This window comes from Monodon monoceros, unplaced genomic scaffold, assembly GCF_005190385.1.
Source record: "Monodon monoceros isolate NGI ecotype Baffin Bay Population unplaced genomic scaffold, NGI_Narwhal_1 Super_Scaffold_19, whole genome shotgun sequence".
Lineage (NCBI taxonomy): Eukaryota > Metazoa > Chordata > Mammalia > Artiodactyla > Monodontidae > Monodon > Monodon monoceros.
This window is the reverse complement of record NW_021703775.1, coordinates 30091195-30108153: the sequence shown is the minus strand read 5'-3', so window position 1 is coordinate 30108153 and position 16959 is coordinate 30091195. Positions and strand designations below refer to the sequence as shown.

Here is a 16959-nt window from a genome sequence, read left to right as displayed (position 1 = left end):
TGGTAGAACTACTAATTTCACAATATCTGACTTTAAGAATTCCATATGTAGCAATGGCGTTGGTCCCAAATCTCAGCACTGGAATACTGGGCTGCCTTCTGAAGGGAATACTTGGAGTCCTTTGGGCCTCTGGGCTAAGCTTACATAAAAGCAGGTTGAAGAAGTACTTGGTCTCCTTCCTTGTAGGCTGACGTACTTCAATATGAGGAAAGATAAACTCAAGGAAAAAACACATGATGTAAGGGGAAAGATCTTTATCTTCAAATACAGAGAAACAGGTCTAAACCATTTATTTTTGGCTTTTCCCTGGGTCTCACTCTGGTTCCTTCCACTTGGTTCTCACCTAGGGGACAATCCAAGGGCACCTCCTCCCTGGCTGGTCTCTTACCAACCAGTCTCAGGGCTGGCAAAAGTGAGTCATCAAAGGCTGTATGCAGAGAGAACACCCCAGGGGAGCTGGAGCTTCTAATTCTGGCTCTCCCTACAATTAAGGCAGAGATAAGTCACCACAGGTAAGCTCTGTCCACCTCTGCAGAAGGCTTCTCCTGCATCTCAGTGGGAGTGATGCATCTGAAAGGGTTTCCCCCAGAACGGTCTGAGTCACCGATAAGGAAGACTCCTTTTGGCTAATGAGAACTTGAAATAGAAAAAACATAAGAACTTCACATTGTAGAACTAGGTAGGGCACATATTTAAAGATAGATAGATGAATCAGATCTTAAATAAATCTTCAGAAAAAGTAGGCAACTCTGGCTTTATTCATGCATCTTATACTAGAGCTCTTTGGATCCCTGGATCTTCTTTGAACACCATGTCTGTGAACTCAGCCCATTACCAATTCTCCCTGAATCACGGATGTCAAGCTCATTAAAGCTTTGTTATTTTCTCAGATTTGGAAAGGACATAGGCAGGCAGGTTTTCCCCACAGTATGGATTAAAATATTTTTAGGTATAATCCACTTCCACTAAAGATTTCTCTCTTTAGTTCCTTATGGTCTCTCTTTAGGGATTTTTTTTTTTTTTTGGAAGACTGCATATTAATGCAGGTCACACTCAGATAACACATTTTAGAAGTTCACAGGAAACTACATTGCAGGGAGCTCTGTGATTTTCCCAGCTCAGTCCTTATGGCTCCATTATCTTGTATTATTTCATTTATGCCTCCACAAACATCTAGATGAAAAGCAGGCCTCAGGAAATAACAATGCCAGCATTGGAAAGCAACCAACAAACCAACCAACCAACCAACCAACCAACCAAGAGTTGCTCTTTGAAACTTAAAAATGTAGAGCTAGGCTTGGTACTAAGTGAAAGGTGCTTATGGAGTCCTTCAATCCTAGGAAGATCTGACTTAAGAAATAATACAAAGTGTAAATCATTTATTTTAATTAGGTCCATTTTAATAAAGTGTACAGGAGTTTACAACTCAAACAAGTATTCATAAAAACTATCAGATACATAAGATAGCTCACACAAAGGGTGCAATAACATAAACCCAAGAGTCTGCAAAAAAGAGGTATTGCAAGAACTGTTAACTCTATAAATGTTTTTTTCCCTTTCTCATGTTCACAGACCTTGAGATTGTATGCACATATTGTTTCCTGAGGTCTGATGACCTCAACACTCCTTACAGCTGGGTCGACCTCCTCATTCAGTCAACTCAAAATATAGTCAGTAGGAGTTCGTTCACCTCTTCTGCATGGAACGAGCATGGTCCTCGGCCTTTATTCCATTCCTATCCCCTAACAAATGATGTTAGATACTCCCTCTTTCAAAGTAACATATTGCAGGCCTTGTAGTATTCTGCTCACTGCTGCCCTCCCAATACCACACATGAGAGTTTAGGTCAAACCCTACTGAGTTTTATCCTTGTGGATGAGAAGAGCATGCTTACTGTGGAAATGAGTCTAAGGCAATGGCTGCTTTCTCTCACCTTTGTCCAGTACAACTCCAGTTCTAACTCGGTAGGCTAACGGAACTGAATTTACTCATTTCAAATACCTACTGTCACCTCTTGGTATTCTTTGGATGCCTTCATTAGGAGGTCTTCAACACCATGGCAGAAAGCATGAGGATACACACACACACTCCAATCACACTCCTCAAACAGGAGTCTTTGGTGGACTCAGATACAACTGACTTGCCATTTCAGAGTGGGAAGGTGATATTGTCTTCTCTCACTCCCAAAATCCCACTTTAACTGACACTGGTAAAGAAACCACTTCTGTAATTCCTTGCCAAAAGGAATCACATAGATCCCTCTAACATGTATATATGGTTCTATTAAATGCAATGTAGATGACACTGACTTAATTTCAAGAAAAAAACATTGTTATTATAAACTCAAAACACTGTTTCACTCATACTGAGATTGCAGAGAAGTAACTCAGACTAAATTTCTTATGGAATTACAAGTTACAGGAATACTGGACTAAGCCACCAGTGTGCTGGTTAACATTTAGCCTCTTTTTTTGGCTTGTGGGATCTTAGTTCCCTGACCGGGGATCGAACCTGGGCCCACGGGAGTGAAAGCACAGAGTCTTAACCACTGGACCACCAGAGAATTTCCCCATTTAGCCATTTTTACAAGCTACTCTAGAATCCCTTCAAACATAAACTTGCCCCTGCATTCTAGGGCACTCTGGGCCTGTGTTAGATCAAGGTAGAGAGCATGAGGTTTTGGGGCTGTGTCTCCAGAGTAAGGCTGGGCTTCTGCCAACCTTCCTTCATCCTTTCTTCTAGTCCCTAAGAAAAGGGGAAGGTGAGCCATTTCACTCTTATTTGGAATTATTCCAGTGGGGTGAGATTATCACAGGCTAGGCTAAAATTTAAGAAAAAACTGTTTACAGTAACAAGGGAGGCAAATAAAAATTAGCATGATCATTCATTCAGTCATACCTCTCACTCCCCACTTATTGGTACGATTATAATAGGGGAATGTCAAGTGAGGAAATGAACAAGATGAGCCAGGAAGACTTGCAGGGGTAGAGAAAAGGCAGGAAAGACCTGTGTCTGGCAGTTTAAAGATGGGATCTGGGCATCACATGTGGGAGGCCTGTTTCCTAATAAAGGTCAAGGTGCAAATGAGGCTGGTAGGACCAGGAAGTCAGAGAGCAAGATGGCATCCTGGCAATCAAGACACTGCCAGTGTGGATTCCCACATCGAAGCTGAGCAGCTAGTTGTTTTCACAGCCTAGCAAATTTATCTTGTAGCAAAAGAACACAAAAACAATTCCCAGCCAGATACTACTTTTTATTTTCAAGCATTTTGAAATCCTTCCTTAAGTGAACTTCACAAGTTTGCAAGTGTTCTGGTGGTTAAAACAAACAAAACCAACCAACAAACAAGTAGTCGACGGTCACTGGAAAAAGCAAGAATTTAAATTTACATGATTACATTTAAAATCTTCATGTTTACTCCAGAAAGCAGGATTGGAGGATTAGAACTCAGGGATGGCTGTGGGCATTTACAAGGAGCTCTTGCCTCCTTACAAGCTGTGGTCTCTTCAGAGGCTCTCCTATGTATCTTTCATCAGAATAATCTGGGTTCCAAATTTCTCATAGAAAACCGCATCTGTGTGACCAGCAGCAATTCCGAACTTGACTGGCCTGTGTTCTCCAATTTTAATTCCAAACACACAGCAGAGAATAACATCTTTCTTTATTAAAGGGACCCAAGGGACTCCATTTTAGGTAGTATCCTTCCTGCTAAAGAGTGAGTTGGATCTCACCTTTCTCTAGTTTCCTATAATAAAATTTCCTATTTGATAGGATGCATACATACTATATAACCTATGTTTTGACAACTTCCTTAGGGAAGCAAATACAGCATGATCGAACTTCTATTGTCAGAATCACTCTGGTGATTACACCTATTTTAAGGAAAACTGAAATCCGCTACTTTTTGAGTCAGCGAAATGTCCACCAAATAGTTGAAAACATTGATGTACGTGTATTCTAAAACTTACTAAATAATGGGTCAATAAGATACTGGTATTTTTCTTGACAGTTCACAAAGGTTGCCAGGTTAAACTCAGACCTAACATGGGCCAGTGAATACATATACACCAGTCCACACATATGAAATTTTCAACTCAACAATGAGTGGGCCCAAAATGAAATGGAGTTTGTGACCTAGACTTCTTTGGGTCCTGCCCTGCATCTGCTTCAAGCGTCAAATTTTGTTCATTCCGTTTTCCAATCTAACCAGGATTTGGAGCTAAAGGGTTATCTGTGTGTGAACTCAAGAAACAGACATGCTAAATATTTTTCACCACACATAAGATAACTTCATGAATTCAATAGTGCCTGTTAGTCCATTAATGTGGATCCTTTAAGAGTTCATTAGTGCATGCTGCGGGTCAATGCTTTATGTCTAAATGTACCCTGGCTCATTGTGCTCCACTGAAATGAAAGGTCACAGGTTCCTGCATTCCGTATATGTGTAAAGCAAGTAACACATAAAACAAACTAAAACAAGTAATGCAGTATTTTGTTGACTATATGTTTTCTTTTTCTCCTTAGTGTTAACCTAATGCAGTAGTTGTCGGAAACATGCATTTGCTACTAATTCAAAGCGCCCTGAGCACTCCTGATTCCCTTAAAACGAAAATTTTCCAGATTTCCAGATTCAGGATGGACTCTGGCAAGAACATTTTATCTTTATTATTTTTTTATTTTTTGGCCACGCCGTGCAGCATGCGGGATCTTAGTTCCCTGACCAGGGATTGAACCCATGCCCCCTGCACTGGGAGTGTGGAGTCCTAACCGCTGGACCGCCAGGGAAGTCCCAAGAACATTGTGTCTTTAAATGATGCATTTACTCTATATGATCCAAAGAAGATCAGCGCAGAGTTCACTAGTTATTAACTAATAATTAATGTAATCCGATAGTCCTAAAATTTTCATGCGTCATTCAGTAAGAACACCACAAAAGTAATCTGCATGTGTTTATATTCATTTCTTGTTCAAAAAAGGTATTTAGAGTCTCCAGCCATCATAGGTCTCCAGTGAGAATAAAAAAGGATTACAAGCACAGCTTGACAAATGATTCAATTATGTAATAAAATTACCAAGATTTTATTGATTTTCACCTTGAGAACTAAAATGATCAGAAGGGGAGTGATCAAATAACCAAAGGAAAGTCACTTTGCATGGCTGTTACAGAGGTAATCCTGAACACCTCTGGTGAATTAGAATGACCTTCTGCTTTAAGTTTCTGGGGTGAGAACTCTCCTTGAATATTCCCATCCTTTTCACTCCTGCACGTGAAGGCTTTAATTGATAAAGGCAAGGGAAGAGCTTGGGGTGCTAAGTTCCACACCTGTTAGCCAAAACTATTCAAATGGAAAGATGATTCTACATCCACTGTTACACAGAAAATTCAGAAATGATCATTGGGAGAAAGGCCCAATGAACAATTAACATCCATAAAAGTGAAGGACCAGCACTGCTGAAACCTCAGTTGGAAAATCATTGCTAGGAGCCCTGATCCAGTGCCTATTATTTAAATTTATCTTTTAACCTGGACAGCTGAAATAGGTGGAGACTAAACTAGGGAAAGTCTTGAAAAGTATCTGTTCATATTTTACTGCCAAGATCCCTGAACTTCAAATTTAAAAGTGTGACACTTAACTGCAGTTGAGTTTGGCATTCAGGCTTGATTCTTGGACAAATTTCCCATAATCCTTCAATCATTAATCTGGGTTGGTAAGCAACTCTCCCAACATCTCCAGCTAATGGAGAAATCACTAACATTTACTACAAGTCACAGGAAGCTTTCAAGTTGAAATAGGAAATTGAACATCTTCAGCAGAAATCTTCCCGCTGAGACGTAAGTTTCATTTTAAGGCACAAATAATAAAGGGTATGAAAACAGCCAAGAATAAGTCAGATCTTTCCAGAAATACAAGACATTTCAAAAACACAAGTGAGGCACCTATCTGACCTACTTTAGCATCCAAGGGGACAGAGAATTGAAAGGTTTTCATGGCTGGCTGGTTCAGCTCTTTTCCTTTCTCCCAAACTTATTTACATGTCTCAGATTTGTATTTCCTCAAGAAGCAGTAGACAAAGGTGACAAGGATGTGGAAAAACAAGCAAATCTAGTTTGTAGCCTAGTCTCATGATTAATTAATTTCCTATTGACAGCATGGAGTGCTCAGACCTAAGGTTCTTAAGTACTTTTTAAAATTACTTAGACCACAAACCCAGTGTTTGGAACTGTAACATTGTGCTCTTTTCTATTGTTCTGAGGGGGAACTGTATAAGGATAATTAATTTCTCAAGCCTGTGTAAATGGAATTTGTTCATAGCAAATTCTAGAGGGGAAAAAAAAAATCTACCTAGAAACTTCAGTTCCAACAGGATTTTCCTATACATTCCAATGAATTCAATTTTGCCATGCCATGAGAAAAGAACTCAATAAAAACAGGGTTCAAGTCAGTTAGGTCAGGAGGCCAATGTCAGCAAATGAGTGATTGTGGAGGCACGCGAGGTGGGACAGGGTTTAGCTAAAGGAAGAATGTTTCCTGTGCACACAGACATGCACACACATAGCTGTGCGCTCACACGAATTTTTAAAGTGTGCACATGGGGAAGGCTCAGCACTATTAGACACGAGCATAGATATCTGTTTGCATTTCTACAAAGGATCTGACACACGTCACACACCCACAGACACTCATGCACGAGGGCCAGTGTGGCTTGCACAGACTCAGATCCAGAGAATCCTTCTAGAGCTGCTGGCTTCACAGGAATGATTAGTATCTGCGGGATCACACTTCCTCTTGATGTGCAGAATTTTTATCTGGTTTTCTTTCCTGAAATATACCCTCTTCAAGAGTATGAAACCAAGTCCGCGAGGAACTCATCTTGATTCCTTGATAGACATGACTCAGAACAGGAACTACAGGAGTCAAACTAGCAATAACATGGCCCCTTTGGGATGTTATTTCTGGATTTACTGGGAAGTAGTTCTAGACTTAAACAGTTTCTAGGCAAACAACAAAAAGCAGAGCTCTGGGTGGAGGTGGAGATGGAAATGCCTGGAAGTCCAGAAATCAATATAAGCAAAAGAATTGAGCATAACTTAAAGGAGTTTCAACTAAGTTATCACCTCGACTGAGTTTGCTGACTGAAGAATTCCTGCTGACTCGTGGAACTGAAAGATAATAATTGATATGTCAATATTTCTTCTTAGGAAGGCTCAGCTGGGAGTGATGTGGTGGGTATTAAGGGTGGGGTAGAGACAGAGGCCTAAGGCTCAGGTATGGCTCCTAAGGTTTCTGCTTGCCTGATTTCGAAGGAAAGGGCGCTAAAGCAAAAGGATCAGCAGCTGGCAGCTCCGTAGTCCTGGAGGAAAGGGATGTGATGGAAACAGAGCCAGCTATCGACTGCTTATTGGTTTGCGAAACAATTTTGTAGGCAGCGATGGGCTGGGCTTCTGGACTTGGCTCATCTTCTGGGCTATAGTGACGGGAATATTTGGATAAAGACTGGGGGCGGAATGGTTTGCCAGCCACGGGGCCTGAGACAGATTCTTTCTGGGGCTGAGGTCCTTTGTTTCTGTCATTAGGATGGGCGCCAGATTCCAGAGAGGTGCCCCTGGGAGAGACACTGTCAAGATGGTCTGCTGCTTGTACAGAATGGGAGGGGTGGTTAGACGGTTGGGCAAAACCAGCCATGGAATACTGAGCTCGGACAGAGGGATGCACGGCTCGATCAAGGCCCGGGAGCAGAGGGATGTCATTGGTCTGACGGGGGAGACCGGGCTGCGCAGGAGACTCCGGGGAGGCGCTCTGGGCAACGGTTAACTCCTCCATGGTTTTCTTCTTAGTGAAAGGAGCTCTCAAGAACACGTCCGCCTCCTCTGGCTGGGAAGGAGCCACGCTGCCCTTGCAGACAAATGGGGCTTTGGTGAAAATGTCCACGTCATCAGCGGGAACCCTCGAGCTCCTGAAGGGAGCAGTGGCGAAAACATCTGGCTCACCGAGTCCATCAGCGGTTGGCTGCGTGAGGGCTCCGAACTGGTTCTTTCTTCCACCTTGCGCTGCCTTGGCTTGTTCAGGAGAGACTTCTGGCTGAGTGAAGGGAGTGGCTCCTCCCAGCTTCCCCTGCGGAGGCCTGCAGCTCTCATCCTCTTCTGACGACTCCAAGAGGAGAGGTCGAGACCCACTGCAGTCCAGCATGTCCCCCTCGAGGTCGGTCCCCTCCTCTTCACTGCTGTGGAACGAGCTGTTGCTGGAAGGGCCATCTCGGGCCAAGTAGTCATATTCTAAACTGTTCTGAGTTTTCATTCCAGGTACTCTGGAGGGGTCTGGATACAGGGGAAGGTCTTTAAAACCCGTTGATTCTTTAAAGTGCTCTACAGTTATTACAGGATAGGAATTGGGCTCTCTCTGGATACCTAGAAAAGCACAAAACGCAGAATTAATGCACAGGTCCATTCAACTCTCCTTGGAACATTTAATGGTCAACCCGTGGCAGAAACATTGTGGAACCAAATAATAGATGTTGAAAATGGAAAAGGAAAAACAGAAAAAGAAAAGTCAGGCAAGGAAACTGCACACAAACTGGAACACAACCAATCACGGTCTCACATTTCGGAACACGATAGGCACGATGTGCAGGAAAGGAGATGAAGATGTTAGGCACAAAGACATTCAGCGTAACTATGCAATGCTCCTACGCACGGGGCCAGGCACTGACACCTGCTCTACCTGGTGCTGGCTCAGGATGGAATGAAAACAAACCCAGTCACTCATCTCCACATCCACCATGACAGTTCTGGCTGATGCAGAAATACTGTCTGGGGACAAACTCAAATCAGATGCGACACGTGGTCATCTGCTCCACACTGCCTGTAACTGAGGATGGAACCTCCCCCCCGCCAAAGCAGGAGAACGTGGCTGCTTGATAAATGCAAAATTACTTGATGATTTACATTATAAGCACTATTCAAAGAGCACAAGAGTGCCTCAAATATGAATACTGAAGGCACTTTCTAAGGGGAGGAGACATAATCAAAATCATATTAAATCAATCACCTTCAGCTAGAGTTGCCCTGGAATTTTGTTTTCAGTCTTCTAAGTTAGCAAAGATCTCCTCTGCTTAAATGAATCCATCATAAAGTTCTTTAAGCAGAAGGAGTAAAATGCACAGGTAATTACAGAAGTATTTGCAAACTCTAATCAACGAATCTATCTCTATCTAGGTAGAGGTGCCTCAGGGTGCTCTGGCTTTTAAAATCAAATAGACAATTATCAGAATGCAAGAGAGCTTACCTTCCAAGAAATATTAGCAGGTTGGAAGTATGTCATTGGGCACATGTTAGCAAGAGGGCAGGAAAAAGGCATATGTAACTAAGCAAGAAGAATCCAGAGAAAAGCGTGGCTGGGGGTAGAGATATCATGTCATCATGGGTTTCCCAACCCACCAGGGTAAGAAATTATAGGTACCATGATTTGGACTCTTACAGATGACTCAGAACCTCTGTACAGCGGAAATTCAATCATCCCCTCCCCACGTTACCCTCTCCCCTTCTAAGCAAACCATTAGGTAGTAGAAACTTCTGCTAACAATTTTCCCCTGCTAAAGTTTCTGCTTGAATTAACCACACAGAACACGGCAGAAGCGGCATCAAAATCAATTTATTGGGAAACCAGTTACTTAGAGGCATTACATTGTAAAGAGATGTAGAGAGAGATCTGAACATTTTAGAAGATACTGTACAAAAATACTATGTTTCTCTGAATCCTGTAACTTTTTAGCAGTGCTTCTTTTTAAACAGTTCTGACCTTAAATATTGTTTTCAGAAACAAAAAAGGTGGGTCCCCCCCCACCCCGCCACCGTTTTTATTTCTCTTTCTAGAACTCTGAATATATTTGGTGAATTCCAAATTACAGAGTCTTTAAGTTAAATTCTGTACTGGTGCCAAATGGCTTTCTGAATAGTATATGAAGAGGATAAATGTTTCCTTGCATTATAACTTTAGTATGTGCACCCATATGGTGATAGGAAAGCATTAGTCAGGGGACAGGAAATAAACGGAACACCTTCTCCTTTGCAATATATGTGGAAAGACATAATTCTAATCTCTCAGGCAAGTATATCGATGTGAGATCTGTCACAGTGATTCCCAGATGATGATGTCTGTGGGGAAATTCAAATGAAATGGGGCAGAGAAGTTTTCCAAGATAAGATTTGCTGAGCAAAGTGGTACGAATGGCCCCCAAAACTCCTTGAACCGCTTTCTAACACAGTTATCAGTTGGACAGTTTTTAGTTCCCAAAATTAAGTCATGACTTCTCATCTTCCAAAACCACCCTAAAAGCTGATGTGGTTCTATGGGAGAGCAAAATCTCTCTCAGGAGAAAACTGGCAAATTTAGTCATGACCAACTCTGGCCACCACGGAAACCAATAATGAAAATGAGCACTAGTTTGACTGAAGCTAGTGTTCTGGGGAAATTTAAATGGAATGTAGTCAAATCAAATTGTGTGCACAGACCTCCAAAAAGCAGCTACCTATAGAACGCAGGGCATCTCGGATGCCTGCAGTGTTAGAGTACATTGTGAGAGCTGTAAAGTACCAAGTAGGGGTACCCATGTGCAGAGTCAGACAGGCTAGAAGGGCATTCCTAACCAATCTAAATTACTTAACGTTAAAAGTGAGTTCTTGGTCAAGTCAACTGTAAACCTGCCAACTCAGAGCATATTCCATGACCTTCATGATGAATAGGAAAAATCACACCTAAAATTGCGACAACTTTTAAAAACTTATATAGTCACAAAAATACTATAACATCAAGTTTGAAAGGAGAACTAGTCTCCAGTCCTTCAAAACAAGGCCAGACCTATTTCATCTCTCTCTTTGAACATGAATCTGCTCTATAGGATTGGAAAAGCACCTTTAAAGGATTTTCCCTTGAAGGCCAGATCTCTTAACCTTTCCATTCTTTTTAGAGGAGGTGCAGTATGACCAAGGCTGAGAGCAACCACCCTTCGTAACCCTCCAAGCCTGGCGTTCTGGAGAACAAAGACACGCAGTGGGTATGGGGCACGCAGACATCCACATTCCCTCAGGGAATTTTGGTGGTGGCAGCACAAGAAACAAAGCAGTCAAGAGAAGGACAGATTCTAAATAATTGTAAACAGAAGATAGACATTAAATCTTGTTGGCAGTTAGAGGGTTTTTTTTTTTTGAATATGCGTGTGTTATTGCAGGGAGGGAAAGCATGTATTTTCAGGGTGAACAGTCCTTGTATATGAATATAGCCTTGTACTGTCAGAAAAACATGTTGGAAGCAGTCTGCCTACTAGCAATGAAAGACTTATACTAATTTAACCTCAGTGCCTTGGCCCAGTTCCTTTGGAAACCAATGGCATGCAGAGCAGATGCCCTGTGACCAGAAAACTCAATAAAGCTAGCCAGTTGTTCTTGGGGTAGGGGTGGGGAGTGATGGGGGGGCTTTGGGCTTAAACCTGGGACCTGGCCTCACAGGGTCAGGGTCTCCCTTATCAAGCATAAGGGTCTTCCTTATCAGGAAGCTTAAGGTAGGGCATTTTGTTCTAATTCCCTCAAATTAAGTCATGTCTCTTTTCATTTTGCTTTAGCACATTAAATTAAGCAAGAAGTCAAAACACACTTCTTTTTCTTGCTCTGATGTAGGACTGCGTGCCAGGTTGAGGTTAAGCACACTTTTTGACACTTCCACTAGGAATAACTCCATTTTAGTCTATTTTGAGGCTGCAAATTAATGTCGATTTCAGTAAGAGCGTATACGCTTCAGAAAGAAGGCATCCTCAAAAGTATCTGATGCTTTGGCAACTATCCTCACCAATTCCCTATTAATTTCCAAAGCAACCCAAAGTGCTGAATAATTTAGAATAGGTTTACCCTGGAAATTTTATCTGATGGACAGTGAGGGCCAGTGTTTCCTAAAAAAGAATGAAAATCTGAATTCTTAAATTGCAGGCTGGATACTCCTGAGTGCAATATATCATGCGTGACCAGAATTTTACTTTCTCCCATACTATAAAGAGAAATAACAGTTATAGGGAGTGTCAAAGACATAATTCTTGCCCAAAACTGAAGGTGAAGTCTTGGGGTATTGAGAAACCTTCTCGTATAGTTAGCAAACAGAAAGCAAAATACCCTTTACAAGAACTTCAGAAATGTAGCACCAAATGAAATTCACACTCTCAGAGCTGAATCAGGGAACCAGGAGATGTACGTCAAACTAATAATTTCCATGACCTTTTGCTTAGATAATAAAATTAAGCACTGGGTTCTACCATATGCTGTGGAGTTGCATTAAAACCCACGCCTGGAGAATAAGATATTTGATGGGGGACAACACTGGCTAGAGACGCTGGGTCTCTCAAGCCAATAGAGCAATTAAACGAGAGCGATTTCTCCCTGGGCATAAAACTGCCGTTGCCAACATAAAATGTTTAATTAAATTGGCCTGGGTACATTAAAGATTAAATTAGAGGAGGGTAGCTGCAAATCTGTGCTCGCTTTTACAGCTCCATGTCTGGTCATATCAAATGCAGGCTCACAGGGGTTTTATTCTCTATGACCGCAGATGAAGCCGGGGTAGCCATGACTCATTAAAATGTCCTCTGCACGTCTCTCATACATGTCTGCACTTTCCTTGTGCACAGGTGCTTATGGTCACTCAACAATATGTTTAAATCCTTTTCGCAAAAGTGGGTTTTCAGATCAGGAAAAGAGCAGCTACTGTAAGTTATTTATTTACAGCTCTGAACATCATGCTCCTGTTTTAACAGATAAAAGTCTTTATTTTCCTGTATGTTTACATAAGAAACTTGTTTACAGACTTGTTTTTTATACAATACTTGTGTAGCAAAGTTCAAATTTCACATTTTTCTGTATAAGATAGCTTCATGTACCTCTGTTTGCTTTGTCTTCTTGGGAGGACAGGATAAAGGTCTGTGGTGAATACACATCCATGTGATGAGGGCATGTGCGACAGGGCAGAGAATACTCCTAGGGCAAGACTACATCAGAGTGGGAACCAGGAAGATATCTTCCATTCTAGCAACTACCATGCTGCTGCACAGATCAGCATTGTCCAAAGAACCTCTCTCCCCCATCACAGTGAAAGGAAACCCAAGAGAAACAAAATAGTATCTTGTTACAGATTATTTGAAATGGAGGCCATCTGGGATTCCTTCTGACTCAAGAAATCCAAGCACATCCAACTCTAGGAACATTACTAGTGGGGAAAAGGAAAAGGCTAATAACTTTGTGCTGGTAAAATTACAGTCTCTTGAGAGGAATAAAAGATGGCTTTGTAATATCTGGAGTGTTTCAGTAAAGGTACCATTTTAAGTATCCATCTAATAGTTTCTCTGTTCTGCCTGGCAGCCTCTAATCTGCTTAATTCAGTACTTCGGGCAATCCTGTCATTTTTATCCCCAAACTCTTAAGTTCATGGCTACAGAATCCTGAATCTTACAGACTGAGAAAGCTAAGACTCCTGGAACTATAGACAAACATCGGCATGGGAGACTTTATTTTGGCCGAAGTTCTCTACAATGTGCATCTGTTCAGCTGAATTCATATGCCTCCATACCTCTGGGCTGAGGTCAACCCCAAAAGTCTCCTCCTTTCCCCAGCACTACTGAAGGCAGAACTGTTCCTGACCTGGGCGGTCGGGGGGAGAGGTTGTGTTGGTTTGAATCATTTATCTCAGGAGACCCCGAAAAAAGGATTAGAAACAAAGCTAATATTTCATCTTGAGAAAAACAGGTTATTTTCCTGGATTTGTTCCCCTATAATTATTAGCAATCCAAGTTCTATAATTCTAATTTGGGAAGAGCCAAGTCCAGTATCAAATGACACTGAACAAAGTGACAACCTCTTTCAGAGGTATTTTAAAACCCCTATCTTTCAATTTTCCAAACCATACTAAAGACAGGTGAAATCGTAGAAGTTCCCTTATCCAGAATATTAAGGAAGTTAAGACTGATTGTTGTCACATTCCATTATAAGGTCCTCTCTGGGAATCTTCAGTGAATTATTCATTCTTCTTACTATCTTCAATAGTAACCACTCTTCAGCTTAGGCGAGTGATTTTGCTTTTTGGAAACATCTAAATGTTATTTAGAACCAAGAGTGGTAGGAAAAGATCAAGAAAGAGAGCATGCTACTTTCAGATGCTGAAAGCGATACTAATTAGATAATACAACTGATTTTCTTATATTTTATTATCTTTCTTGATAGTATTGAATATTTCTAAGGAGAGAAGTTTCAAAAATAACATAAATGGTGGCAGCATCATTAGAATAAGTATGTTTCCCAAGTAAAACCAGATGCCTTTGCAGGGAACACTCAATTAGGTATCACAACTCTGATACGTCTGCTAGAGAAATCATTAATTATAATCACATTTAGAAGTGTCCATTTAAAGCTTATCTCCTCTGAGGGCTGTGCTTTTAAAAACACTGGGACTTGAATTTGGTGATCTAGTTATCTGAATGCTGTAAAGGGAAAAAAATCCAATTTGTGATGTTTTCTGGTACAGGTACTACTTTTGCACAGTCAGAATAAAAGCAAATCAGAAACATATGCTTACAGTTATTTGTCCATTTTTAAATGGCAGGTCCTCGATTATACAGTTTAAAAGAATTGAAATCTTCTGATACTGTTTTGTTGGAATAGGTAGATACGTGTGTGTAATATTAAAAAAAAAGGAAAATCTATGTCCAAAACTCTGTGATGATTTATGGGTCTCTTCAGATAACTAAGAGAGAGAGCAACCCGGGTTAGTGAAAGCCCATTGTAATTCTCTAAAATGTAAATACTGCTACAGTAATAGTAAGAGCTACAGAAGATAACTGAAGAACATCAGGATTATATAAATCCTTCATAGTCCTCCTGAAGCATCATAATAAATACTTAGAACCCTAGAATTCTATAACCTTAAAAACCATCTAGTCCAAACCCATCATTGTCAGTAAGGAGCAGCCCTAAGAAGTGAAGCCCCTGCTGAAGCCCCACTAGGCCAGGGACTGGCAAAGGTCAGGACAAGCCCCCAGGTGGCCTGTCCTGCCCGGGTCTCTTCTCCCACCACCTGCTTTAGGTCCCACATCTGTGAAATGAAGTGGATGGACTAGAATAATCTCTAAGGTCCCTCTTGTAGCTCAGTCTACAGTTTCAAAGTTCTATCAATTATTAGCATACTATACTCATCTCAAATAAACCCTTTTAGCTCAAGGATGATGCTATAAACTAAAGAGGTCCCTTTAATCAAGTCACTCACATGTCTTCCTTAGCAGAAACATAGTTCTCTCCTTTGAAGCCCTACTCCTAAAGAATAAACTCAAGATAATTTCATGTCATTATCCCCCTCAGGCTTCCTCCACCCAGTCTCTCTTGTTTCTAGTCTATTCATTTTCATTAACATTCTCCATTAAGCTTTATTGAGCCAAATGACTAGATAATATATCTCAATGTGATTACGGGTAATACATGAAAGGAATAATTTAGAGACACTTACCTAATTTCTAAACTGTACTCTTCGTGGTTTCAATTAAATTGAGAAACTAGATATTTCATTATATTTCTAACATGTATGTATGAAAAAAAATCAAACTGGAAAACATAGGCATAAAACATTATTCTTATTTAAAAATAAACATCTCTTTCATTAGTTTATATATTCTTTCTATGTCTGGGAAAAAGAATACCATTTTGATCTTCAGTAATATTCCTGTCCATAAAGGGGCAAACCAAGTCCCATTTTCACTGCTCTCCAATCATGGAGAGCTCTTCGAGGATATCTTTTTTTTTTTTGCGGTACGCGGGCCTCTCACTGTTGTGGCCTCTCCCGTTGCGGAGCACAGGCTCCGGACACGCAGGCTCAGCGGCCATGGCTCACGGGCCCAGCCGCTCCGCGGCATGTGGGATCTTCCCAGACCGGGGCACGAACCCGTGTCCACTGCATCGGCAGGCGGACTCTCAACCACTGCGCCACCAGGGAAGCCCGAGGATCTTTTTTAACCCTCAGCAGGTAGGTTGTGCCTCCCTCAATTTTGGAAATGACCCATTATCCTAACAGAGGCCTGTACTTAGTGTGTCTAGTTTCAGCTGACACGGAAGTACTTAAAGTCAGAAGGAAGACTGAAAGGTTCCAACTTTTCCTCTGATACCTTTCAAAGGCTGTTCTCACATTGCTGGGGTCAAAGCTTGACCTCCAAGGTACAGGGTTTTGCAGGCGGTTGTTGCTGTTCAGCTTTCTTTCTTTCCCCCTTAAAGAGCAAACGTGAAGAAGAAGAACAAAAGTGCTAGACAGGGAAATGAGCAATGGACCTGGAATTTTATTGGTACAAATCTGATCAACTAAGAGGTTCCCTTCTGACCATGAAAATGGCACTCAAGGAAGAGAACCAAATGGGGTTCTCTGTGCCTACCTCTTTCAAAAGGGTGATTTTATAAAACTGCTTTGCATGTAAGGAAAAAAATATACTTCGGTGAGTAAGGACATATACAGAGGGTGACCATGAGTCATGTTGTCACATCAGTGCAGGGGCCTTTATTTATTTTATGAACAATATTCTAAGGTTAGTGAGAAACTATGGTTTGTTTTGTTTTTTTAAATCTAGGATGCCAAGGAAAACCAACTGAACATATTTCATTGGCTGCATCCTTCAATTCAAACATCAGAGAGAAAGAAAGGTAAGTAGCCCGAGTCAAACTGTGCCTAGTGTGTCAGCATACTTATTTCTGATTATCTGAAAATAAACAACATGCTTATTCTACAAAGACAGAGGACCTGCTGAAAGCTTATAGCAACACACAAGTCTACTCAAAATGATTCCATATGTTACACTGTAGGATTGCTGCGTAGTTAGTTATACAAGGGAAAGAGATCAAAACCCTGTACAGACACCTGATATCGGACTTGAAACGCCAAGTGGAAACAGAAC

General features: G+C 41.3%; 1 protein-coding gene across 1 annotated transcript; it reads right to left on the bottom strand.

Annotated features, from left to right (window-relative positions):
* Window positions 1–1398: 1398 nt before the first annotated feature.
* LOC114900853 (uncharacterized protein FLJ45252) lies at window positions 1399–12544 on the bottom strand. The gene has a single exon (XM_029232351.1). The coding sequence runs from the start codon at window positions 8445–8447 to the stop codon at window positions 7278–7280; it is 1170 nt and encodes a 389-aa protein (XP_029088184.1). The 5' UTR covers window positions 8448–12544; the 3' UTR covers window positions 1399–7277.
* Between the last annotated feature and the right edge of the window lie 4415 nt (window positions 12545–16959).

What these genes read in the sequence shown, in the direction of transcription:
- LOC114900853 (XM_029232351.1), bottom strand. Translation starts at nt 8,447, where the DNA reads ATGGACCTGTGCATTAATTCTGCGTTTTGTGCTTTTCTAGGTATCCAG.